The sequence below is a fragment of the Meriones unguiculatus genome, chromosome 1 (assembly GCF_030254825.1).
Source record: "Meriones unguiculatus strain TT.TT164.6M chromosome 1, Bangor_MerUng_6.1, whole genome shotgun sequence".
NCBI classification, from domain to species: Eukaryota; Metazoa; Chordata; class Mammalia; order Rodentia; family Muridae; genus Meriones; species Meriones unguiculatus.
Window position 1 is genome coordinate 162846835 of NC_083349.1, and position 25947 is coordinate 162872781.

The 25947-nt window shown below is 41.9% G+C and overlaps 1 protein-coding gene across 1 annotated transcript in view; it reads right to left on the bottom strand.

Moving 5' to 3' along the window:
• Nucleotides 1-25115, bottom strand: part of Tbx20 (T-box transcription factor 20) — a 53477-nt gene extending 28362 nt beyond the window's left edge. Inside the window, exons 1-6 of the mRNA XM_021644999.2 lie at nucleotides 24495-25115; nucleotides 21470-21719; nucleotides 20481-20645; nucleotides 16722-16830; nucleotides 10527-10685; nucleotides 1645-1721 (exon numbers count right to left, since the gene is read on the bottom strand). Of these exons, the coding sequence (XP_021500674.1) occupies nucleotides 1645-1721; nucleotides 10527-10685; nucleotides 16722-16830; nucleotides 20481-20645; nucleotides 21470-21719; nucleotides 24495-24621 (887 nt within the window). The 5' untranslated portion in view covers nucleotides 24622-25115. The remainder of the gene's footprint in view (nucleotides 1-1644; nucleotides 1722-10526; nucleotides 10686-16721; nucleotides 16831-20480; nucleotides 20646-21469; nucleotides 21720-24494) is intronic.
• Nucleotides 25116-25947: the final 832 nt, after the last annotated feature.

The following is a 25947-nucleotide window of genomic DNA, read 5'->3' on the forward strand; positions in this document are numbered from 1 at the left end:
TCATCATGTCGTAAAAAAATGTGTTTTCCTCTCAGATCTCTTCTGAAGAAAAGCTCCCAGGATTGTTACAGATAGGGCTGTTTTCAATCAGTTACAAGGAACAATCCAATTACTATGTGGTTTAGTGCAGTAACTGACTCCAGACTAATCTAATTTCTTTAGGTCTCTAAAGATCAATTGATCTGATTTGTCCCATCCCCAAAGGCTATTTAGGAAAAATTTGGACTTAAATACCTGGAAATGAAATCCAAAACCTTGGCCAGTTTCACACCACTTAGGTCATCTTGCAAACTTTCAGCTAGTCACGTCACAATGCTCTCTTGGCCTTAGGACCATCGCAAGCCACTTAGCTTCACGTACAAGTGAGTGCTCCCACATCAGAACACTTATTCAATAAGTGGAAAATGTGGCCACATGCATTATCAAATCTGCTGTTCTAAAGGGCAGCCAGGCTGGGTACTCCTATCTCATGAGCATGTGTGCAACTGCAGGGCTATTTTTACTCTAAGATCAGTCCACAGAGACTATTCGAAGTTACTCAGATAGAGTCGAAAGGGTAAGATGTAAGGCTCACCTAAGATGAGAGACCCAGAAATACTTTTTGCACTTTGGAGCTACGGGTGTGCTGTTAGAGATGCCACTATCCACAATATTCCAACAAAGCTGTTCTCTGAAACTTTGGAAACACATGTCCATCCACTGGCCTAAGATTCTCCCCTGGTCTCACCACCTCCCACCACTTGTCAGACCCTTCAGCAATTAGCTTTTTCCTTTTTTTTTCCACACTCTCTGACTCCCTATATAGCCTCTACATGCATTCCCTCCAATTCTGCCACCACTCCTTGCTCTGCCACTTAGGCAGGGTTAAGAAGAATCAGACAGAAAAGATGCTAAAACATAATTAGCCTTTCATTTGAGTTGCCAAGACAGAATGGACAGAAGTGTCAAGGTTGGATGTGCCCATGTGGTAGGCACAGTAAAAAAGTGGCAGAAATGTGTGGCAGCTGACAAGACAAAAGAATATAAATAAAGAATAAAGAATTGGGTCAAAATCTCCTTGAAAAATAAATTTCAATATTCATTTTGAGCTAACTGCTCTCAAAAGATGATGAATAACTGTCATTGCATGATTGTTTCTTCTTACAGGTCCTCAGACTTGATAGTTCTCCTATTAAAGACATCAGTCTACTTTACAGGTAAGATTGTGTGGCCCCGAATTAAATTACATCTTCTTGTTTCAAAATTCCAAATCACCCCCATGTTCTCTGTGTTATTAGATACATCCCCTTCTGAAGGCAAACAGCTGTGTGTCCATTTCCCCGCGGAGTGCTGCTAGAAAGGCAGAAGGATCAACTATAACTGGGACCCAGTCTCTGATCACAGCAAAACCCAACGCTTTACAGTGGAATGCGTGCTCATATCAAATAAACCTTTTCGCTGGGACACGAAGTATTTGAGAGATCCAGGAACAGCTGCTCTGAAGAGTTTTGAGCTGTGCAATGGAGTTTATGGTTGGAAGGGAAGCTGCAGAGGCGGTGGAGATTATATACTGTAAGGTGGCATTTCATTGGCATTAAGAGGCACCTGTTCTTACAACCCACTCTTTATCTTATCTGGACAAAAAAAAAAAAAAATCCTCATTACCTTTCAATGTCTGTGAGTCTGGACGAGTCCCGGAATCCTTTGGCAAATGGATTGCTGTCTATTTTCAGCTTGGTTATCTGGAAAGGGAAGAATGGGTACAAAACAATCTCATTTCCAAGGTCAAAGAAACAATTAGAAATAGTCTGTCCATTTCCCAAAGACCCCAATAATACAGTGCTGTCTATACGCATCCTGAGAAACAATGTGAGTAAGAGACAAGTTCACAGGAATACTGGGTCGTGGCTGAAATAGTGAAGGTTTGGTGGCCTTTCAGGCAAGGGTAGACATGAAACTAGATTGTGAAATTATTTAAAATGCTAGGGAAAGGCTAGAGCTCAACTGCAGAAGAACTGTATAGATTGTGTGTGTTGTTGGGAGTGGAGGATGAAAGCAAGGATGCTGTCTCATTCTGACTTGGAAGCATCACCTAGTTAACTTTTCGAGCAGGTGACTATATGCTGTAATAGAAAAGAAGATTAACTGGCCAACAATACCCCATGTCCAATACTGCACTAATCTTGACGTCTTTTACATCAATACAGGATCTGAAGCCTTCCGCATATAAATTTACTGCAATTATTCTTTACCCTTCACCACATTAGAATCAAACCAGTTATTTTTGTCAGCCTTCTGCTCAGCGTTTCTTATATAACTCTGCTTTTGTGGAAATAATTACTTTCTAGTAAGAATCAATCTCCAAATATAAGCACGCACAGAAGAGAATTTGTAACACTTACAGTATTACTATTAACACACGAAGACCCAATCGGCCCTGTGCACCACTCCTTTGAGGAAAAATACATCAGGCTGTAAAGCAAAAACCAAACGAAGCACTGGTGGAGAGAGACCCCGAATAGAAAACTCCTCTTAGCACTAAAAGGAACCTCACAGATAACCAAGCCATCACCTACACAGTGAGGCACAAAGAGTGCAAGGACCCAAGACAGCCTGCTCCTAACTGAATTACTAACAAGAAAGCCTTCAAGACAGTCTTCACTTGTAAGACTGGAATACAAAGCTGGAATACAAGTTCATCTTTGGAGGGAGACACACACTAAATATTCTTAGCAAGGAAGAAAAAGGAGTTATGGAGTGTGGGATGTCCTCCTTTTTCACACTAAGGAGAAAGCAATTAAAGTTTGAAGTACTATTTTAAAAAGAGAATAAGCTGTATCCAAAGTTCATTCTAAACCGCTTTCTCTTTTCACCATAAAGAAAGACGCCATGTTCTTTTTAAAGTTTTCTTAGCATGAACTACATATGCAAAGCAGCAAAAAAGCTTTTGCCCCCTGTAAAAAGCCCTCCAATGGGGGAGGGAGGGTAGAATTGGGAGAGGAGGAGGGAGGGGGCTATGGGGAGATACAAAGTGAATAAAGTGTAATTAATAAAAATTAAAATTAAAAATATTTTAAAATAAAGCCCTCCAATGCATGGACGAAGCAGAACACTCTCCTTTCTCTTCAACACTGGTAGGCCACAGAAGGAGCCTATGCCGGTCATCAGCCATGAGGAGTCCTTAAAAGTAGCTCTGAACATGCACTGGAGAGCAGATAAAGAAGAATGAAGTTCCTTGCATTAATCCAAAAATTGTGAATATTGGTAAAAAGGGAGGGAAATATGTTAGACAAACAAGACTTGTTTACAGTGAAAAGCAAAAGCTAAACTCTGCCCAGATTCTGTGGTGGCCTCCGCAGTGGGCACAGGTCACCAAAGTGGCCTCTACAGTGTGCACATTTGGGGCTTCAGGAGAATCTCTTCTCCTGCATGGCTGGCCCTCCCGACGACCTGAGTGTTCAGCCATTTGTTCAGACTTGAACTTGTATTTGAGTGTCAACTTTCAAAAAGGAAAAATACTACTGTTTATTCTCTATAAGTTGCAAAACCCTTTTAAAGTGGAGACAACCAACATGTTCTAATATCCTAAGTCCCAGCAAGATTTCCAAGTCCTGTGGTCCTTTAGGGACTGTAATTTAAATACAATGTTGAAGTGCATTATGGCTCCTGAAATGTTTGGGCAACCGCTAGCCAGCACCTATGTAATCAAGATTGCTTGCTTCGGTGCAAAGTAACACTGGGAAAAGGACGCCTGCTCTCTGCCTTGACAGAGTCTGAAACTCTACGGAGCAAGTACGGAGAAACACTGTGAAGGGACCTGGACGGTGAGATGTGTCCTCGACAAGTAGCAACCTTAAAGGTAAGCCAAACCCAAATGAAAACTTTTGGCTGTAGGACATAACAACAAAGGCAAATCTTACTCGAAGTAGTTCATTTTAAAATTGGAAAGGGATCGGATCTGTCAGTAGTTAAAGTTGTCTGCAGATAATGGAAGATGATGTGCCTAACAGAGATGCTAACATCATAAGTGCTTGAAGCCTTTTCTCTTTGATGAACTAGAACAATCTATATTTGGTTGCAAATAAGCTATGCAACAGGAAGAAGTGTCGATGGTAAGATGGTTGCTTTGTCCTGGAAAGGATTTGAAAAAACTGTGTGTGTTTTTACTACTTCTGATAGTTAAAGTTCAAGGACTTTGAGTGAAGTGATTGTGACTAAACTCTTTCAGTGCCCTAATACAAGTAGAGAAATGTATGTCAATTAATGTGTCCCTGATCTTACATTATTGCCATAACTTTGTGCCTGGAAATGAATTAAATGCAGCATGAGTTTCACATTGTTTTATTTCTTTGAATTATCTTTCATTATTAAAATTATCTACCACTATCTTTTTAAATTTTACTTTTTATAACCATTACTAGTGTCCATGCAGCTTTGTTTCTCCTTAACTTGATATAATGTAATTTTAAACTTCAAGAACCAAAACAAAGTCTGCATTAGGGCATGGCCCCTCTGTATATCCAGACATAGTAATAAAGTACAATGACAGTTTAATTTAGAGCATTAATTAGAAGAAGAATGCAAGACAGTTACCTGCTTTTTACTTTCCCTATGGATGAGTTTGACTAAATCCATGGGGGAAGAGAATCACTGGTTTTGAGAAGTAGAGAAGAAGGAAAGCTGAATCTGGGTTTGTGGATTGTTCATTTTAAAATTGTTCATTTAAAATTGTTTATTTTAAAATTTTCAGTGAATAAATACAACAGCACAGACTGTGACTGAATTTGAGGATCCACCTTATGGTTGGCTAAACTCAGCTCCAGACCCAGTAGACAACCACAGAAGAAATTACAGACAGGTTTGTTAAACTTTATATTAAGAACAAACCACCAGCAGGGCAGAGGTACACACTAGTAATCCCAGCACTCTGGGAGGTGGGGCCAGAATATCTGTGAGTTCGAGGCCAGCCTGGTCTACAAAGCAAGTCCAGGACAGCCAGGGCTACACAGAGAAACCCTGTCTCGAAAAACCAAATAACTAAACAAAAAATAAATAAATAAAAATAACAACCGAATTATAATATCATGATTTTACAGAATAGGTTAAACTGTGTGTTGCTTATAAGCATTCTATTTTGTTTTCTTATTTCAAGATAACACACACTCGTATACATACATACATACGTACATATATACACACATACATATGTGTGTTGGCGTTTTTAGACAGGCTCTCTCTACATACTTCTGGCTGTTCTGTAACTCACAATGTAGACCAGGCTAGCCTCAGACTCACAGAGATCAGCATGTTTTTGCCTGAGTGCTGGAACTAAAGGTTTGCACTGCCACACTTGGCCGTAAAATAACTTTAAATAATAGAACTTTCATATTCTAGGTAACAATGGTTCATAAAAGTTCAGATATTTAAATTTAAAACATGTAAAATTGCTTCTGAGGGTTCAGTCTCCCATCCCTTTGTAAAATCAGGCATAATGGAAAGAGTGGCTATGAGAATGGTGAAAGCAAGTGGGTGGCTAAGTGCAATGACTGTTCCATCAAACTCTGGCCCAGGAAGTCTGTAGCCTGCAATGCTCACCTGTGCTACCCTTGCCAAAGGCTGTACGAAAGGGAGGATTCAAAAAGTGTCAGCCACTGAACATCATTTTCTTCGAAGCCAAGGCCACAGCTTTTATATCACTCAAAAACCACTTTTTAAGTTTTTTATTTTATATGTATGTTATCCCTGTCAATGATGTTTGCCACATGTGTATGGGTGCCTGTAGGGCCAGAAGAGGGTATCCAAACCACTGGAATTGGAGTTTGAGATGGTTAAAAATTCCCAGAAGTGAATGTTGGGAACTAAACCCCAGTCCTCTGCAAGAGCAGTAAATGCTCATGATCAATGAGCCATCTCTCTACCCCACCCCCAAATCAGTTTTTAAAAGCAGCAATATTCTTCCCTTGGTGAAGGGAAAGTATTGACGATACCATGTCTAGAATGTAAAGAGAGAATAGCACTATATACCTGAGAAACCCTGCAGTATGTATGTTCCCAGACATGCAAAGACTTGTGTTTTTACTATAATTGCAGTGATGCAGAGCATAATGCATGTGCTAACTAGAAAATTCATTTTTCTCCATTGCTATCATCTGTAGGTAAATGCATGCACAGTTAGAGGGCAGATTTTTTTTATACTAGCTGTGCCAGGGAAAGGTGACTTTACAGTGATTGTTATTCTTTGTCACAACATGACTCTGAATCCAGCTGGGGTCCCAGCCATAAGGTGAAATTGGCCCTTGGAGACCATTTCTCCAATTATCAGGAAAAGATCTGACCAAAGGCATTTAGAAATGAAACCTGACCTACACTTCAACTCTACAGCAATGATCTGCTGGCTCAAAAACAATGCATGACCTTTAAATCTTAAATTATAAAATAGTTTGTTGAAAGTGTAATGTATTTAGCATTTATCTAATAATGTAAAGAAATGCAATCATCCCTTGCAAAAAGCAGAAGAAGAAATGGGCAAAAGGTCCCATTTTCATTAATTCTAAATAAAACTACCAGTCTCAATAAGTAAAGCTTCACACACACACACACACACACACACACACACATTTTTGGGGAACTTTGATTTGAATTTAGCAGACATAAAAATAATAGTCACATCAAAAGTTTAAGACAGAGAGAAATCGGTCCAAATGGGAACTTTTAAATCAATCCTCCTCCTCCTCTTAGTTCCTCACGCATGGAAAACTTTTCATGTTGACACTATACATACATACTATACATACATACTATGTCTTTTCTTTGAATTATATTATCTTATTGTGTTTACTGTAGGAAAATTAATACATGCCATGAAGCAATGAAAATGCAGTTGACTCCAGAAAGCCTAAAGGTAAGTCTGTCAAGAAGATGACGTACTATAACTGATAATTCCTGATCAGATTTTAAAGTAAACCTGTATCAGTTGTATTCATTAAAGGAAATCTATTAACCATTTACAAAACTGCCCTGCTTTACCAAACCACACTTACGGATGAGTGGTTTTATACTAAGGATGCTTTTAAAGATGGATTACAGAAATGAGCTCAGGGATCTATTGAGAAGATGCTTCCATTGTGGGTTCTCCAGCACTGAACTAGCCCATTAATCCTTTCATACCTTATGATGCAGTCAAAGATTGATGGGTTCTTGGGATTGAATTGCAAACCCACTCATAATATCAGTTATAAAAATAAACTTTAGTGAGAGAAGTAATTAGTGTTAAAATATGCATTAGTTAGCATTTTGACTTACTTTAAAATCGTAATGTTGTCAAATTAAGCTTTCAAAGTGTTGACTTTGGAAGTGATTACTTTGTTGGCCTTGTAATACCACCAAAAAGGAAGCGTTAAGATCCAGAAGGTTGAACCTTCTTGACAGGTCTGCCTCTTATCAAATATACAGTCCTGAGAGAGTGTCCTAACCCTTCTGAGCCTCAGTTTCATTATCTATACAGTGACACTCTCAGGGCTTCCATTGGGGCTCAAAGTCAAAATTAAATAACATTATTGAGAAAAATGTGGAAGGATTTTTCCAAATAACAATAATTAGTCTAGACCATCAATTTTAGTTGGAGCTTATTGCAAGGGGGCTGGGGAAGACAAGATCACCATGGATACTATCAGATAATACTAAAATTCAAATGGACTGGCTGTTGCATAATATTAAAGAATGTTTCTAATTGATCATCTGGGCTGTGATAAAGGCAGTATGGTCACATTACAAAACTCTCTGTGGGAACATGCTTGCTGGAGAGCAGATGAGACTAGCATCTTAGATTGGAATAGCAGAACAGCTAAGTCTGAGTGGAGGGCACATGGAGTTCACTTGACCATTCGTTTATACGACTTTGTACACTGAAGTTTTTCGGATAGTTTAGTGAAAGGAACAGTTCGATGAAGTGATCACATGAAAACACACGGTATCTAGGGGCTGAAGGGAGCCTCGCTGACACTCAGCCCTCCAATTGAGGATGGCAACTTATGTCACACTCACCAATATACTGTGTGATCACAACCCCAAACATCAGATAAACAGGAACGGGGGGGGGAATATTGCCTTGAAACCCTCTGGGAAGGATGTCTAAGGGTCCATCAAGGCCAGAAGCTGAGAGGAAAGAGCCCTGCTCCTGAGAAGGGGTGCTCAGCTCAGAGGTCAAGGATTCTTCTTTTACCTTTCTTCAAATCCTTGATGGGCACAGGAAGCCACATTGAGCGACTCATTTAGCTCATGCCTCAATTTTCCAGCTATATATTGCATAATAAAAATATTACTTCCCTGCTTGAATAATATTCCTGCAAAGATTAAATAAGAAAACATCATTCTTTCTTTCGTGTGTAATAGCAAGCACCCAAATGCTACCCTTCCTTATGTAATCTGTGTACTATGAAAGAAGGCCTCTTGGCATTTACTTAGGATTCCTGCTTTTCATATTATCTAAGGTGATACCTGTACAAACTTCCATATTTGTTCTAACACATTACATTTCAGTTTTTAAAAACAAACTTGTCATTTGCGTTTTCCAGCTCTGGACCCTTTTAGAGGGATTCCTGAAAGCAGCTTTGAAAGTTTCCGTATGGCAAGTCACTTTTTCATCCCAAAGCATTAACAAGATTTCCCAAAGGGTTATACATCTAGCGTTGTATCAGAAAATGACACATTCACTTAGTGTATGAGCTGAATGTTTCAGGACTCTTCTCTGAATCTGTAAGACCCTCTTTTCACGTGCTTCCAAATACAAGAGAGACCTCGGAGTCAAACACCCAGATCTTCAGGGCGGGAGAGTATTGTAGACTCTGGCCTATTCAAAAAGTTTTACTTGGATGTTCTCCAAAAGTCTTTTTTTTCCATTATCGTTTTGGAGATCAAAAGAGAGATAATATTTTGTTTATACAATGAGGTGATTTACATAACAACTATTCATTGATTTATCTTAGCAAACATGCCAATGGATTTTTAATTTCTCTCTCTCTCTCTCTCTCTCTCTCTCTCTCTCTCTCTCTCTCTCTGTGTGTGTGTGTGTGTGTGTGTATTTTCTAGGGATCTACTCAGGTCACCAGGTCACAAGTGCCTCTAACCTGCTGAGTCATCTTCATGGCACGGTACAATCACTGACATTTTCTTTTTATAACTTTCTTTTATTTTTATTTTTATTATTAGTTACATTTTATTAACTCTGTATCCCAGCTATATCCCGCCCCTTTATTCCTTCCTACCCCCACTCTCCCTCCCTCATCTTCTCCCTGCCCCTTTCCAAGTCCACTGCTTGGAGGACCTCCTCTCCTTTCATCTGACCCTGTTTTAAGTCCACGTGTAGATAAAGCACTCTTGGCAGTCCTGAACAGTCCAACCTCACGTTTTCAAAGGCATGTCTGTACACATCATCACATCTGATCACTGCAATAGCCCCAAAATGGCTTAGTTGGTTCTGAGACCCATCTACAAGGGAAATGGCAGTGACAGTTGTGAAATGAACGTCAAAGCCACACAGACTTTGCACACACATGAGCCTTCTGCATTTACTCTGGCCATTCTTAAATGTATCTCCTGCCAGTTCCAACTTTCTTCTTTGAATGTGTCTACTTGTGCTCTCCTCTTCCTCCTTTTTTTCCCAGAGTCTCTGCATATCCTCTGTATGACCCACCCATGGATTCTCATGTTCAGAACCTACAACACACTAACAGCAATACAAGAGGAAAGCAAGCATCCTAGCTACTCCAGACAATCAGCAAAGCAAGATAAAGAACTCTGAACAGCCTGACGATTCAAGTGAAGGTGTGTATGAACACCTTTTACTAGGTACACTCAAAAGAATTTTACAACCTGCTTTTTTGACTGCAGAAAAATTAGTCAGTCTTTCTTCCCCTCAGCTTCTTCGCCACTCTGCATCACTGTTGCTACAAACCTGTCAACCTTCTGCTGACCAGGAAAGAATAAAATATAAAAGAAAAAAAAGTACCTAGCAGCATTTGGCCTTAGTGGGACACTAAGAAATATTTACTAAGACTAAATCTTATGCAAGAAGATAATTCGCAAGTTGGAAATATAATGTATGCTGAGAATAGTAGAAAATATAATCTAATGTTGTAACTTATCATTTTGATGTCAATTAAAGACACAACTGCAGCTTATTATTCGAGGTTCACACTATTTCCTTATCCTAAGTCGTGGCTAAGCTAGTCTCATGAAGCATCGCAAGTGTTAATAATTTCAGCAGTTCTCTACAGAGTTTGTGTTTATAAAGGGGGGGGGCATGCTTCTGCAAGAGGAGGAAAAGGTAGCAGAGAGTTTCTTTCAGAAGGCACAGTGGGGTGGATGCTGGTTAGGGATCTGCCACCAAGCAGCCCGCACTACAGAATAAAGGTCCTAGGAGGCAAGTTGATACAATATGTGACAACTCAGTACACTCACAGTGGATGTGATGCCCATATTCAATAGCTGTCTTCTGAGCGCTGGGCAAACCCCCGGGGCAGGAACTGAACTGCAAAGGGCCTACTCACCAGCTGGTTCTGGTAGGCCGTGACTGCCGTGAAAACTGTCTCTGGAAAGATGAAGGTTCGGAATTCTTCTGACTTCAGGTTGAGCAGGGAGGCCGTGTGGTCTTTCTTCTTTATGATGTGCACTCTCGGCTGGTACTTATGCATTGAATTCAAAATGATCTGCAGCGAAGAGACGGGAGTCCTGAGTTTTGTATCCTTAACCCACCTATCTAATCTGCAGCTTCAGGTTCAAGGATTAGTAAAAACCCTTTCCCTTCTTGTGTAAAGTCGCTTTCATTCAATAACACAGTCATCACTGTGAATCAACAACTGCAAATCACACGAGCCGTCCGCTGAAATGATGGAGGCAGAAGAGAAGCCATTTGGAGAGTATGATCTATGTGTTACCGTGTGTGTGTGTGTGTGTGTGTGTGTGTGTGATGTGTGTGTATGCACACATGTGTTTCTGCAGATGTCTATGCTTGTGTAGGACAGAGGAGAATGTTGGGTGCTTTCCTCAGTGTCTTTCTGCTGCGGAGTCTCTCACTGAAACTGTATGCAGCTCACTGATGAAGTAAACTGGTCGGTGAACCCCAGGATCCATCCTTTTCCACCCCACAGCACTCCTTGGCTTTTATGTTGGTGCAGGGATCCAAACTGAGGTCCTCATGTTTATGTGTCATCACATGTCATCAACTGAACCATCCCCTCAGACAGGTTTTATTAATTTTCCAAAATCATGCCTTGGACCAGTGAGATGTCTCAATAAGTAAAAGTTCTTGCCTCCAAGTCTGATGAATTGGGTATGATTCCTGGAAGCTATATGATGGAGGGAGAAAACAGACTTCTATAAGTTTTCCTCTGAGCTCCACACATGCTCTGTGGCATGAATGCACACACACACGCACACATACACACAGATAGATAGATAAATAGATAGATAGATAGATAGATAGATAGATAGATAGATAGATAGATGGATAGATAGATAAAGGGGGGCTGGAGATACGGCTCAGTGGTGAAGAGTGGATGTTGCTCTTACACTAGACCCAAGTTCTATTCCCAACACCCTCATGGTGGCTCATAGCCATCCATAACACCAGTTCCAGGGGCCTGACACCGTCTTTCATTTCTGACTTCTCCTTGGCCATCAGGTGTGCACATGGTACACATACATGCAGGCAAAACACTCAAACAGATAAAATAAATGAATTCAAAACAACAACAACAAGTCTTCAAAATGTGTTCTGTTGTTGTTTGTTTTGTTTTTTTTTTTTTTTTTTTGGTCTAGTTAGACCGTAAAATGCATATTTAAATTTTCTAAATAAAAATAATATTCTCTAGGAGGTTATTCATACGGTTATTCACGGAGGAAAAAGTAAAACGATTTAGAAATGTACTATTGTATTAAACAGACATGGGCTAAAATCCCAAATCTGCCACTGTATAGCTCTCTTATCTTAGCCAAGTGTGTGAACCTCTCCAACCTAGGCAGTCTCAAATGCAAAATTGGTACTAACTTCTCAGGTGAGAAGAAAGGAGGTAACTTTTAATTTTCTTACTTGTGTGTGCACACATTTGTACAGATACCCACGGAGGCCAGAAGAGGGCACTGGATTCCTCTGAGCCGGAATGACAGGCTTTTTTGATAGCTGCCTGGCACAGGTGCTAAGAGCTAATCTCAGATCCTCAAGAGCTCTTTAACTGCTGAGCCATCTGGACAGCTCCTAGAGGCTGTAACCCTTGTGAAGCACACTGGAAGGAAGACGTGCTCAAAACTAGGAACTGTGCTATGACAATTTCTTGGACCATTAGCTTTCAGTTTTAAATTAAATTTTAATCACTGTCATGGCCATCTTACATACTGTAACCACCAAAAATTGCAAGTTCTTAGCAATGATAAACATAAACAGTGTTTTTATTTATTAAAATATAAATGTTTGCCACTGTACAAAATGAGCAAAACAAAAAAAATCTTCTTTTTGTTCTTGTTTGCTCACTTGTTTGTTTCCAGGCAGGGTTTCACTTTGTGCCGCAGGCTGGTCTTAAAATCTTGGCAGTTCTCCTGCCTCCATCTCTTGAGTGCTAGGATTAACAGGCATGAGCTACAACACGACATTTGGCTGAACATAATTCATTTTTAGGTATAAAATGTTTCCCACCTGTCTCCACTGACAAACAAATAGCCACATAAATGTACAGAGACCGTCTGCCCTTTGGAATTGGAGATTTGCCTGTATCCGGTCTTCGAATGCCTTGCAAATCCCCGGTCTTGGGAAGCACCCTATAAGAGTGCGTGGGCCAGTAGGTGATGCTTGCTGTGCTGGCCTTGCAGCTAAAGGGCCTCTCGCTTTCCTGGCTAACATGAATGGATGGATACAGTGCAGGAGGGAGAGTTTCTGCTGAAGGTATTTACAAACAAGACACTAGAGGTTGAGGGTAATTGATACATGCCGGACATCTTTATCTTTGGGTGGTGCCTCTATATTTGAACAACCTTAAATTGGGCCAGACATGGTGACACACAGCTTTAATCCCAGCACTCAGGAGGCAAAGGCAGGCAGATCTGTGACTTTGAGTTCAATACCACCCTGGTCTACACAGTGAGTTCCAAGACGGCCAGACCTACATAGAGAAACCCTGTCTCAGATAGATAGATAGATAGATAGATAGATAGATAGATAGATAGATGTCAACCTTAGATCAAAACTATTATGCCTACACTGAACAAATATACTTTTTCCTTGTCTGTATTCCCTAAATGATTCAGACTAATAACTATTCATATAACATTTGCATTGTGTTAGGTAAAATGTATACATACTTATACTACTCACAATAGAGGAAGTTATATGTCAATAATATCCCATTTTATGGCTTCTCTATTTCCAATACACCTCAGAACAATATCCATAGAAATGAGAGAACAACACACCACATTGTCAATGTCTTTCTGTCAGTCTTTCAAACTTGTAAATCGACCTTGAGTCATTGAATGGAATTGAAATGTGTACCTGCCTCTCTTTCTGGTCTCAAAAAAAATATAAACAACTAAGAAATACAAGATCTTCAAATATATTGAAATATTTGATAAAGAACATCATTTCTCTGTATAATGACTTACTCCAAGAAGTCCAAGACAATGAAAATTGATCATAAATCTGAAGCCACCTCCAAAAAACAAAAGCAAATATTTAGCCAGGAGCATGCCTTTAATCCCAGTACTTGGGAGGCAGAGGCAGTGAGTTCAAGACCAGCCTGGACAGCCAAAGCTACACAGTGAAAACCTGTCTTGAAAAAAAAAAAAAAAAAAAAAGAAGCAAATATTTGTCTTCTAATGTAAATGTATCAGCATTCTCTATATGTTCAACTAAAAAGATAAGAAAAACTTTCAAATAACATTCTTCCCACCTACACGTGCAGAGAGCAAATGAAAAACAAAACAAACAAACATCTTCAAATCTTAAATAACGCCCCTCCCACTTCTAACCCTCCCAGCCAGTCTCCAAGGCCTCCTTAGTCTATCCCTCCTGGAGATAAGAACAATCAACAGAAATGCAAACTGTGTTTTTCTAAGGGAATAACTTCCTAGGAATAGTGGATGTTCCTGTCAGAGACCAAAAAAGTGCACCTGTGATAGAAGAGCACCTTCATCAAACTGAGTCAAGAAGCGGTTAAATAAAATAGTACCTAAAACGTTCTTTCTCATTTTCAGATGACACTAATTCTGGTGACAAAAGGTACTAGTAAACCATACAAGTTTTGTCCAACACGATGGTGCATGCCTTTAATCCCAGCACTCAGGGAGGCAGAGACAGGCAGATAGCTGTGAGTTCGAGGCAGGCCTGATCTACAATGCAACAAGGCTACACAGAGAAACCCTGTCTTGAAAACAACAACAACAACAAAACAAACAAACCAACAACAAAAAAAAAAAAGAAAAAAAAAAAAACAAGTTTTAAGGCTAAGTAGCTGCTGACAACTGAACAATATGACATAGTCTAATCACCACACAATCGGGCTAGAACTCAGAACTACTGAAATCCAGCTCTCCCTGAAGCTAATGCTAAAACAAAACATTTAAATCCTGGCTAAATAATCTACCATTGAAGTCTGAAGCCTTCCTGGACAATCCCAAGTAATTCTTAAAGTTGCACATGTAGAAAGTAAAGGATGGATTAAAAAAAATTAAGATTAATAAAAAAATTAAAAATTGAAAAAAGTCTATTATCTTCCCATTGGTGAAACAACAACCAGAAACACCCACTTCCGGTGTCTCTCCAATGCTACCCACAGTCAGAAGGCAGCCTTGCCAGCTTGATGTGGTTGTAGAAAGCAAGCAATGTCTCCTGGATGCATGAAGATAGAGACACCAACTCAAGCTCTTTGTTTAGTTTCAGGTTCAATTCAACTGTCTGAAACCATCTCCAGAGCCCTCCTTTTGTTGTCTATTTAAATCATCCATTTACCTCTCTTTCACAGATCCAATGAAAACTAAGCCTTAAAGTCACAAGAACCATACTTAGTAAGAAAATTAGAGAGATAATTATAATAATTATCCCAGGATTTCTAAGCCAAGGAAAGAAATCATGTTCTTTCTGACAATGAAGGCAAAAACACAGAAATAATCTTTTTAAAGGAAGCCTGCAAGCCTGCCTTGAATTTTCTCATGTAAAATCTAAAAGAGAATTTGTACATACATTTCTATTTAAGATCATTGAATCATAGTGGCTTGGGAGATACTCAATGAATAAGACTGCTTGTCCTGAAAAATGAAAGGTCCTAAGTTCAAATCCCCAGCATCCGCAAAAAAAAAAAAAAAAAAAAAAATTGGCATGGCTGTGTATACCTGCAGCCCCAGCCCCAGCACTAGGAGACAGGGATAGAAGGATCCAAGGAGCTCACTTGCCAGCTAGCCTGACTGAGACAGCAAGCTTTGGTTGGGTGAGAAATCCTGTCTTAATATATTAAGGTGAAGAGAGGCAAACAAAGACACTAGCATGCATGGCATGAGTACACATACCCACATACATATGTGAACACACATACATGCGTGCACACACAAATACATACACATGCACATTCACATCAAAGACAACAGCTCTAACAAGGAACGTTAGCAAATGGCAAGGGCCCTTTCATCGGTGGTTATCTGCTCTATCAACTATTGATAGAAGGTCAGAGCTATATTTTTTCTTTTTCCCAAAACCCATATTACAACCAACTCTTTACTGACCCAAAATGAAATGTGCTTTTGTTTCATTTGCTTTGCTTTGATTTTTGAGACAGGGACTTGGTTGGAAAACGTTATTTGGGTTAGGTTAACCGCCTCCTGCCTCTGCCTCCCCTGCAGGAATTACAGGTCTTCTGCTTTGTTTATAATTGCAAATTTATCTGTCTTAAGACTAACATAACTGCTGCCGCCAGTGCAACCTAAGCTAAAATTCAGAGCCCTGGAAGAGAAGAGCAATGACTGAGCCTGTCCAGAGACACACAGACTCTCTGGGTTCCTTTTAGGGAGGAACGTGAACCGCTTTATCTTACAATTTGGTGTGTCTGGTGCAGAACAAAGTCACTTATCTAGAGCTTTAGCGGTTCTCAGCTACCTCCCAAACATACTTCCTCTAAGAGAAGCACCTGAAGGCATTTTCCTTCTGGCCTTCGGATAGCCCTGCTCTCTGGACACCTTACAGGCTTCACCAGTCCTTATAGAAACTTGCAACGTGATTGGCAGCTTTGCAGGCTTATTTGGAAATGAGGCTCTTGCACTCTGCTGCCTCTCACATGATGTCCTCTGCAGAACACACTTAGGAGACTCCAACAAGAAGTCTTAGTCCCTCTTTCTTTATGCTGTATTATTAATATACTAACAGAAGTATGATGCTTAACCCAAAAATCAGCTTTCTGGCCTCCCTAAATGCACATTTCCTTTGTTTTGGTGGCGAATACGGTAAAGCATTTGCAAAACTGTAGGGGCGGGGGGGGCGGTCTTTGGCACAGAAGATCCCCAACCCCTGGTACAAAAGTGCCACATGACATCCCCATGAATGGCTTTAACAAAAGCAGTCAAGATCTCATAGAATGACTCAGACATGGATAACAGGAAGCTAGAAAGATGGGGGAAAGGGAAAGGTAGAGGGCAGTGGAGAAAGGATATTTCATATAACATGTTCCTTGCATCCAGCGGAACCTGAGACTCCAAGGCTCTGTACTTACATGGCCATGCTGATCCAGTTCATTGTTGGTGAGCTTCACCTTTTCAAAAGACACCATCTGTTTGAGGAGCTGTTCCCCAGTAAAGGGAGAGTCTGGATGCACATAGAGCCTGAGAAGATACGGGAGAGCTTTATTGGGGCATTCTTTAACAATCTGTCTTCAACTAAGCATATTGGCTCACACATCTGTCATGTCAGCACTCAGAAGGCTGAGGCAGAAGGATTTAGAGTTTGAGAATAGTCTGAGCTATATAGTGGGGTCCTTGACCAAAATAGAGACAAAATTCTGTGTTTATGGTAAATGTTTTTATTCTAAAGGAACATATAAACACCATATATGGAGAACATTTTTTTGTCCCATGTACCTTGAATTTATTCAAATAGCAATGCTGTGCTTACTTCAAAGTAGCTAACATACTTCTTCATGTTCCAGAAATCTTAGGCATAGTGAATACATTTCCTCCAATCTGCTGAGCAAGCCATTTTTTCAAAGATGAGTTGTTTCTCTCTCTCTCTCTTTCTCTCTCTCTCTCTCATCTTCTTTTAGACTACTGGCCTGCATTTATCAAATGTGTGATCGTATTCTCAGATATATTAAAAAGAAAAACTGTCACAGTAATGTCTAAGTTTCCAATACAGGCATTATTGTAACACAATGAAAAGAAACAATTTAAATGAGTAAATAATTTTTAGAGAATCAACTCATATAAACTTAAAAGTGGCCTAATTTAATTTATAAATACAAAGGCAGGCTATTTTTCAATACAGGACAGAACAAAGGTTTACTAATTGAGAGCCCACCTCACGTCAACTTTAAACACTATCACAAAGCTGTGTTGCCATTATGTATGTACCTGCTAAAGGAGAGTTTCAGCAAGTTAAATGAACTTCTGGTTATTAAAGTGATTCGCTTATAGATACTTAAAAAAAAGCTTTATAAGAAAATTCTATTGTTTATTGATTGGTGGCTGTGTGGAAGGAAACAAGACTTGCTGTACAGGCGCCATTCCTTCACTCCTGCCCTCACCCTAAGTATAGCACTTTGCAAATCTTAATCCTGCTGGCTTCATCACAAAACCTCTCCAAATCGGAGTGAAATGACAGACCACATGAGAAGGAAGACAAGGTCTGCGTTTTCATAAAACGAGATCTGTTTTCCCTTTCTGTTTCTTTTATTGTTTTTGCACTGGGAACTGACCTCTGGGCTCATGCATCAAGGAGCCATATCACCAGTCAAACTCCTTCAAACATATACCAGGTTTTACATAGAATCCTGACAGCTGGAATTTATAAGTAGTTTGGTTTAAAGAAGAAGAAGAAGAAGAAGAAAAAGAAGAAAAGGGAGGAGGAGGAAAGTAAACAATCCTGGCATTATTTGGGTAAAAATGAGACAGCTGCATCATGGTCTATCATAAAAAAAACTAAACAAAATAAAACAAAACAAAAAACTAAGAGTCTGTACCCATGCTGAAATGCATGAAAAAGTGAAACATGGAGAGGCAGGCAGTACCATGGAGTCTACTCCACCCACAGGAGAACCTTACAGGCCTCCGGAGCTTGTTTCTTTCATTGTTTTCAGCAGGATTCTGATACTCTTATTTACCTTGTAATTTGTAAATAAGAGTATCCTTTGATTATAATACAAACACAGTAGCCTCTCAAGTTTTACCTCTCCAAAGCTATGATCTTATAAATACAGTTATTTTATTGATCAGTATCACATTGTCCTCTCCTAAAATCCCAGTTTACTAAAAAAGCTAGAAATTAATGATATGCTTCTTCTTTATCATATTCACTATATGCAATCACACTAGCATAGATATTAACTTATTTAAATAAAAATTACTGTTAGTGGTATGGAAATGTAGAATTTTACTTTTGGTCATGAATAATGCCATGCCTGTTACAACTACCAAATAACATTATCAAAGATTGTGTTTTCTGATCAGAAATCGCTAACTTCAGTCTGAAGGGGGGAAAAAAAGCTTCTTAGATTTAGAAGTTCCACAGAAACTCACTTTCTACCATTGGTTTAAGCATCCTAATTTCTCAAGTTCCCTCTTCTATGGAAGTGGAAAATGTAACAAAATATTTTCAGTAATACGAATAACAGCCAAGAATTTCCACAAATTATCTGAAATATTTCCGTTTCTTGCTTTTAGCTAATATTAATATAAATAATCAAAACCAGGATACTCAAGACAACACACAGGAAATCCACCCTCCTTCATACCCCTCCTCCCGACCTAAAATTCCAGCAATAGTTTAAAAACATGCTTCAGAAAGATAGACCATGGTAGGCACTTTTCTGTCTCTAACCAGAACAAATTAGAAACATAGTCAAGCATGTCATATTTCCAAAGTCCCGCTGGCCTGCAGCATTTGTCCATACCTTCAGAGAGGAAGAAAAATAAATAAAAGTGCAAGACTAGAGAAAAAGAAAGGAATCTGACCAAATTTATACCCACCCCTCCTTGAAATCAGTGCTAAAGAGAAATTGAAAACTGAGCATTTGTGAGCCACCATCAAAGCAGTCTGGCACTGAAGCAAGAGGACCACGAGCTTGATGACAGCCCGAGCTACATACATAATAAGACCCCATCTGATAAAAATATTTTTTTCTAAACGGACTTGGCTTTTCCAAAGTAAATAACAGAAAACACCAATTCTATTAATCTTAATAATATAAAACACCAAATCTATTACTCTATTTTAAGGTATAACTTTTTCACTCAGTAGAACAAACTGTCATTTACAAGTATTTCCTAATTATTTAATATGCTGATCTGAAAGGCTTGGAAGGCCACCTTCCTGGTCTCTTTTAAAAACAGAAAGGCAAAGATTGCTATTCTGTTTCCTGGACTGCAAGCCCAATCCTGGACCAGTGCTGGTGAAACTGATGCTCCATCAGAACTGTGCCCACTGTTCCTGAGGCGGTGCCCATGGATGCAGACTAGATGCTTGCAAAAAACCATCCGATCCTTCATAACACCTTCACAGATTGAAATTAATGCTTGGCTGTGATCTAACTTCCAATCAATTACCAGAAATTAGTCATGAAACCTGCAGTTCCTTATTCAAAACAGAGAAATCAGCAATGCTATTTGCTTCATATTAACAGAATCTTTTAACTTCAGCTATTACTCTATCCCCCCTGAATATTTGGTTGAATAAAATGCTCAAAAGAAAAGTTTATCGTGATTTTTAAGAAAAGGGTATTTCCAGAAAAACATTATTAGCAAAAGTCACCAAGAAAACAAGTTGGATTGTTTCCAATGTATTAGCTATGCTTAATGTGAAAGAATATTAACATTGAATTATGTCTATCCATGAAAATTATAGAGTGGAGGAAGAAATTGACATCCTTACCTAAAACCTGTAATTCTTCTCTGAGTCAAAAACAATCAATTTTACCCAAATGACCCTTATTATATGCAGATATAGTCATATAATAAATGGCTTAAATTTTCCTAAAATATATTATGCAAATGGAGCCTATCAGAAATATTACACACAGACACGCATCTCAAGGTCACATTTCTAACAGATACTCAAAGTGAAATTTCACGAATATCTGGGATTAATCATGAGAGATAAAATTAAAGGCAACATTTTTCTCTACGCACAAACTTCACCTTTCTCGAAGACTGAAAGACTCAGGCTTGGAAAAATCCCTCATGCCAGAGCCCAGTGCTTAAAAACAACTCACTTAAAATTCACATAAATCACTCTACCCTGCAAGAAGTCCAGAGTCACAAACCTGGCTGGCAGGGGAGGATCAGCCTTGCCGGCCACCAGCCAGGAGGACCGGTGGTAGGCATAGCGGTACCTCTTGTTGTCCACCGGGACGATGTCCATCAGGACTATGTACTTGGCCTCAGGATCCACTCCAGAAAATGATACCCGGATGGTCGGGAACATCCTCCTGACAAAGAGAGAGGGGCTGGATTCATTCTTTGTAAAGAGCCAGAGGAATTAAGGAGAAAAGAAGAAGGTCGCAACCACCCGCTAAGACTAAGCAGTTCCCAAGTTTAGCTTCGGGTCTTGTTTGTTTTGTTTTTTTATGAACCGTCTGAGAAGTGCCTATGGTGACAGGACTCTCACAGCAAAAATGATTTTATATCTCTTTTTACAGGGGCCCTTACCATAGGTAGATAAAAATTTTGTTTGTTTTTGTTTTCTCCCAAATAACCAAAAATGGCTCAGTTACTTAACACACCAAAAATCACGGGCAATCCTGGGGGGGGGGGGGGAGGAGATCATGCTTCTGAAATCCGCTAGGAATTGCCCAAGGTCTAGAGCTACCGGCCAGGGAGCCCTTCTCCGGAACAGCCCGGCTCCTGCGTCCAGGGCCACCGCCCTGGCCTCCTTCCTCCCCGGAATTTCATCCTTCACGTTTTCGTTTTCAGCTGACTTTTTTTATTGGAAGCGGGAGGTTTCTGCAAACTGGCTGTAACAGGGATTCTCCCTCCCCTCCAGTCTGTAGTTCCCAGCCGACTGCCTTCCACCCAGGCCTAGCTGGAAACCCAAACGCAGGCGCTGTGCGACGAGGTCCCCAGGTCTGGGTGCGGCCGTCTCGCAGCCAGATCCTGTTCCACATCCAGTTCCGCAGCCTTTTCGGAGCTGGTGGGAAGCGGCGACCTGTGGGCTCGGCCACCGCTCTGCCCCGCGCCTGGCAGCAACCACTCCAGGCTCCCGAAAGCGCAGCGCGAACCCTTTGCTCAGTCCCCTCCCGCCCATGCCAGCTACCTTCCCGACTTGGTAATGATCATCTCCGTGCCCAGTTCGTGGAATTTGTCCCAGAGCTCCTTCGTTTCCAGGCTGCAGGCGATTTTAGCCATCTCCTCGCTGGGGATGATGGGAGTGGTGGGGATCAGTGGTTCTGTGCACAGAGAGGACGAGGAAGGGCTGCTGCCCCCGCCGCCGAACTCCGCGTGGGCATCTAGGCTGGTCAGCTCCCCCAGGGGCTGGGCACAGGACGACTTCTCCACAAATTGTTCTGGAGACAAGAAGGAAGATTGGCTGCTGACACTGGCTAAGAAGGGTCAATGTTGGAAGGAGTTGGGCAGGATACCCAAAAGAGGCACTTGGATTTGACATTGATGCTGCTAAACTCTGAAACTCCGGCAGAAAAGTACAATCCATCCCTGTGCAAAATGTCCCGGGGACATGCCCGCTGCTGGACACTAACCCACAAATCTAGCAGTGTCTGTCTAGAACCAGGGCCTATTACCTATGTGAATGAATCTCTCTTAGGAATAAAATATGAGTGAAGGAAAGGGAAAGTTGTGTTCTTGAAGGCTAAAGTGTAACTATTACTACAACCATCCCAAATTCTAGACTTCGCAGCTTCAGGGGGTGGCACTAGAAAGATACGGGCGTCCAGCTTGCTAAATCACAGGGGTGGGCTAGCACAGACTTTTTAAAGATAGGGGCACATTACCAGGGAGATCATGTAGACAAAGGTTTTTCCTCAAAATAACCCAGGAAGTGAGGACAACCACTTGAACCCAGGCTTGCAAGCAGGAAATTAAAGAGAGAGGACAGTGTTTTTTCAGCTACCAGTGGGTTAGATGGGTAGGAATCTTGCTGCCTATGAACCAAACCTTCCCCAGAGACTGGTCCTCCACAGTAACTTTGGGGCAATACAGGGGAGGTTGGGGGGGGAGGGGCTTGTTTGGTTTGGTTTAGTTTTATTTCCCTGCCAATTATCTTCCATCCCTTAAAAAAAAAGAAACTACTTGAATCCGCAGTGTGAAGCTAGCCCAAACCAGTGTGTTCTAACCGCTCTGAGGGAAAGCCAACCAGTTCCAGCTGTGTGCATGTACTCGCGCGTACAGCTGTGAAATGGTTTCTTATTTCCCAGGCTTCTCAATGTGAGGCTAACAGAAAATAGAGTTCTGCCCTAAGGATTATCAAATCGTTTGTCAGGCAGGTTGTTTCAAAATAAGAGGAGTCCAGACAGTACCAGCATCTTATTATATTCCTGAAACACTCGAAGCATAGTCGAGTGACTATGACTAGAAGCATAGTCACCCCACATCTTTATAGGGAACTCGGGAGCAATCTGAGCAGGCAAGCTGTCCAAGCGCTGCCTGCCAGGAGCACCACAGAAGTGAAGGACACCAACAAGACAGAACCTCTCACGAGGTTATTCTGAGTAGAATTAATAAACTTGAGTGGTCCTGCATGGGGCACATTGGAAACCCGCCCCTTGCAGTCCCCCCACCCCCATCAAACACCACACTGTCTCTTAAAAGAACCTTTGAGTGTTCCTATGGCTGAGCCTTGATTTAGACATTGTGCTCTGCTGAGCTGGCAAGTGTAAGGGCTAAGAAGGCAATAGACAAAAGTTGTTCTCAAAACAGGTGAACACTTTTGCTCCTTTCAGAGACTGGGTAGCTGGGGGGGGGGGGGGCGGTGTTCCCAGCTGGGATTGGCTTAGCATGTAGAATTTATAATTTTGATTGAAGGAAGCTTTTTTTTTTTTTTGGTTGTTGTTTTCTTTTGTTTTTAGAAAGTTAGAGAAAGCATGAATGCAGACTTGAGACTAATGGAGATGACAAGCTTCCCAGGCCACTACTCACATGCTTGTCAGGAACTTCGACCTGAGATCTTCTTTTCCCACTGGGTACCAAAATGAGATGGAGGTACTCAAAAAGAATTCCCCTACCGTATGAAAGTTAATGACAGGAAACCTCAGAAGTCCAACGCTGAAATTAGCAGCCAATGCTATCTCTAAAAGTGGGGGTTGTTGGCTAGCTCATATTGCTTTTACAGGTTTTGACCTAGATGGAAGTTAGGTGAGAAAGCAAAGTCAGCTCGGGGCGCAGAGCTGTGTTTGACACCAGTTTCTGGTATCTTGCGTTTTCTTCTTGGTTTCAACTTGTTTTGGACTTTAGTTCTCCCCTGTCCCTGCCCAACCTCCTTATTTTTCCAAGCCCCTTAACGTTTCTTTAGTGTTTTGTTTTGTTTTGTTTTGTTTTGTTTTTCAATTGCCTTAGCTTAGCTATTTGATTTCTGCTTTTAAGAATAGTCTGTGATTAGGATAGACGTGCGATAATTATTTCTGGGGCCCATGGAGAGAATGACAACTCTTTCTCCCTGAGTTGTTTTCAGAACCTCATCACTCTTCTCTCTTCAGTCTGTGCCTAGTGTCTTCTGTAAAGAAAACAGTTTTCACAAAAGCAGTGTAACTAGACGTCGAGGAATTTGGGGAGGCTTTTGCCAATCTCGATTGAAAATGGCGAGTATAGAGTGGGGGTTGCTGATAAGCCTCGGGCTTCCTTGGAGAACATGGCTTTCGCACGGAAGGCCTTTTTATCGCCCTTTATGTTACGGCTGTTTGTTTTAGCCGAAAAATTAAGCTGGTTTATTTTGAGGTCGCTTAACATCTCTGATTCCAAGCGCATGCTCAGGTGTATTATGCACCTTGGATCTCGCATCTTAAACAAATCTTGTTTGTTTTTTAACTTGTTTTCATTCAGACAAATGTGTACACCATGCATACTATCTATTTCAGGAAATGGGGGAAAGTTGCTACAAACCCAATCCGGATTCTCAAGACCTTTAGTTGACGGTGAAGCCCCAAAAGAAAACTTGGCGGAGAAGAAGAATAATTCCCTCCCAGGATTTCGGCATAGCCTTGGACTTGTTAGCTGATTCGGCCAGAGAAAAGGCCACCCTGACTTTCCACGGAGCAAACCGCCCCCCACCCAGTAGCCAGAAAACAGAAAAGTACGGCCTCTACAGACGCCCAACCACCCCGACTCACCAAGGGGTTTGATGGTGTTCTCTGCTGCCTCCTTCTCCTTGGGGCCGCCGCTGGACATGAGCGCGGCAATGGAGAAAGCATTGGCTCGAGAGGATAGCTGGGGCTTGGGCGACGCCGTGAACTCCATGGTCCCCAGCGCACGGTCCTGCTCAGGGACCGGGCCTGCCAAAACGCAGTCCAGCTTCCTCCGAGGGAAACAAAGACTCGAAAGGCAACCCCAAAGTTCCCGAGAGCTGTCAGAGAGGAACTGGGGAGTCCTGAGCAGTCCGTCCCCACGTCTCTGGGGCTCTAGGATGGCCTCTCCGGGAGGAGAGGAAAGCCGGGAAGCCGCAAAGATTTCAGGGTGGGGACCATCCACGCACTCAAAATGGTGTGCAAGCTAGGGGGGCACGCCACGCATCAACTGCGCAAAACTGGGGGGTCTCCGGTACCCACGCCAAGTTCGCCCTCCCTCCCCTGCTGGGGACCGCGGAGTGGCCAAGGTCCCCGGGAGGTGACGACCCGCCGCGGACTCCCGAGGGCGCGGAAACCTGGGAGGCGGATGGCTGCTGTGCAGAGAGCAGCAAGGCGCGACCAACACTGCGCCTGGGCGCCCGCTGCCCGGAGCCTTAATTTGCTGGCCGTGGCGGTCCCTGCGGGCAGCAGCCAGTCAGCGTGGTCTCACGTCACCGCTTCCTGGCTGTGCGGTGTGGGGCGGAGCCCAGCGGCGCCGGGAGGGAGCGCCAGGGGCGCGGCGCCCTCCTGCCTTTGCGCTCCGGGTGGAGTGTCCGGCACGCCACAGGGCGAACGGTGTCATCAACAGGGTTACCCAGCTGCCTCTACCACCCAGGCCTGGTGTCTCAGATCCCACGGGAGGGCGGCACGCTGCTGTCTAGAGCGGCACTTTCACTGCCACCCGGAACCGGAGACGCGCGCGTGCCGCGGGACCGAAGCCTTACTGAGTTCTGCTCTTTCCAGTCTTTATTACCGGGGCTCAAAACTTCCCAGATAGCTGAGGAGCGCCTAGTCGAGCAGCAGCATTAACCTGATAACGCAGTACAGTCCCCAGGGCTAGGTCCCCTACTGGACTATCCCCCAAGTATCACAGAGCTGAAGAGACAAGATCCTAGGAAAGAAATGAGCTGCAGAGAGCCTGTAAGAACGATTTTTTTTTCTTTTCTTTTTTTTTTGAGTCAGGGCTTCTGTTGCGCACTGGTTGCTTCTAGTCTAGGTTTTCTATTCTGGCGAGGAACTCTGAAAAGTAGGGCAATGGCCCGAAGGAAAGGCCAGGGTCAGACGGGGGCACTGAGGGGACCACGCGACCCGCAGTGGGGGATTGTGACCTTCTCATCGTTCTGGCTTTCCGGGACATGGAACCATCCATCTGCCTAGCAGCACAGGCTAGGGCCAGGACTTCTCGTGGCCTCGTGGAAGCAATTCCGTTGGCCTAAAATAACTCAAATTCTCCAGATTC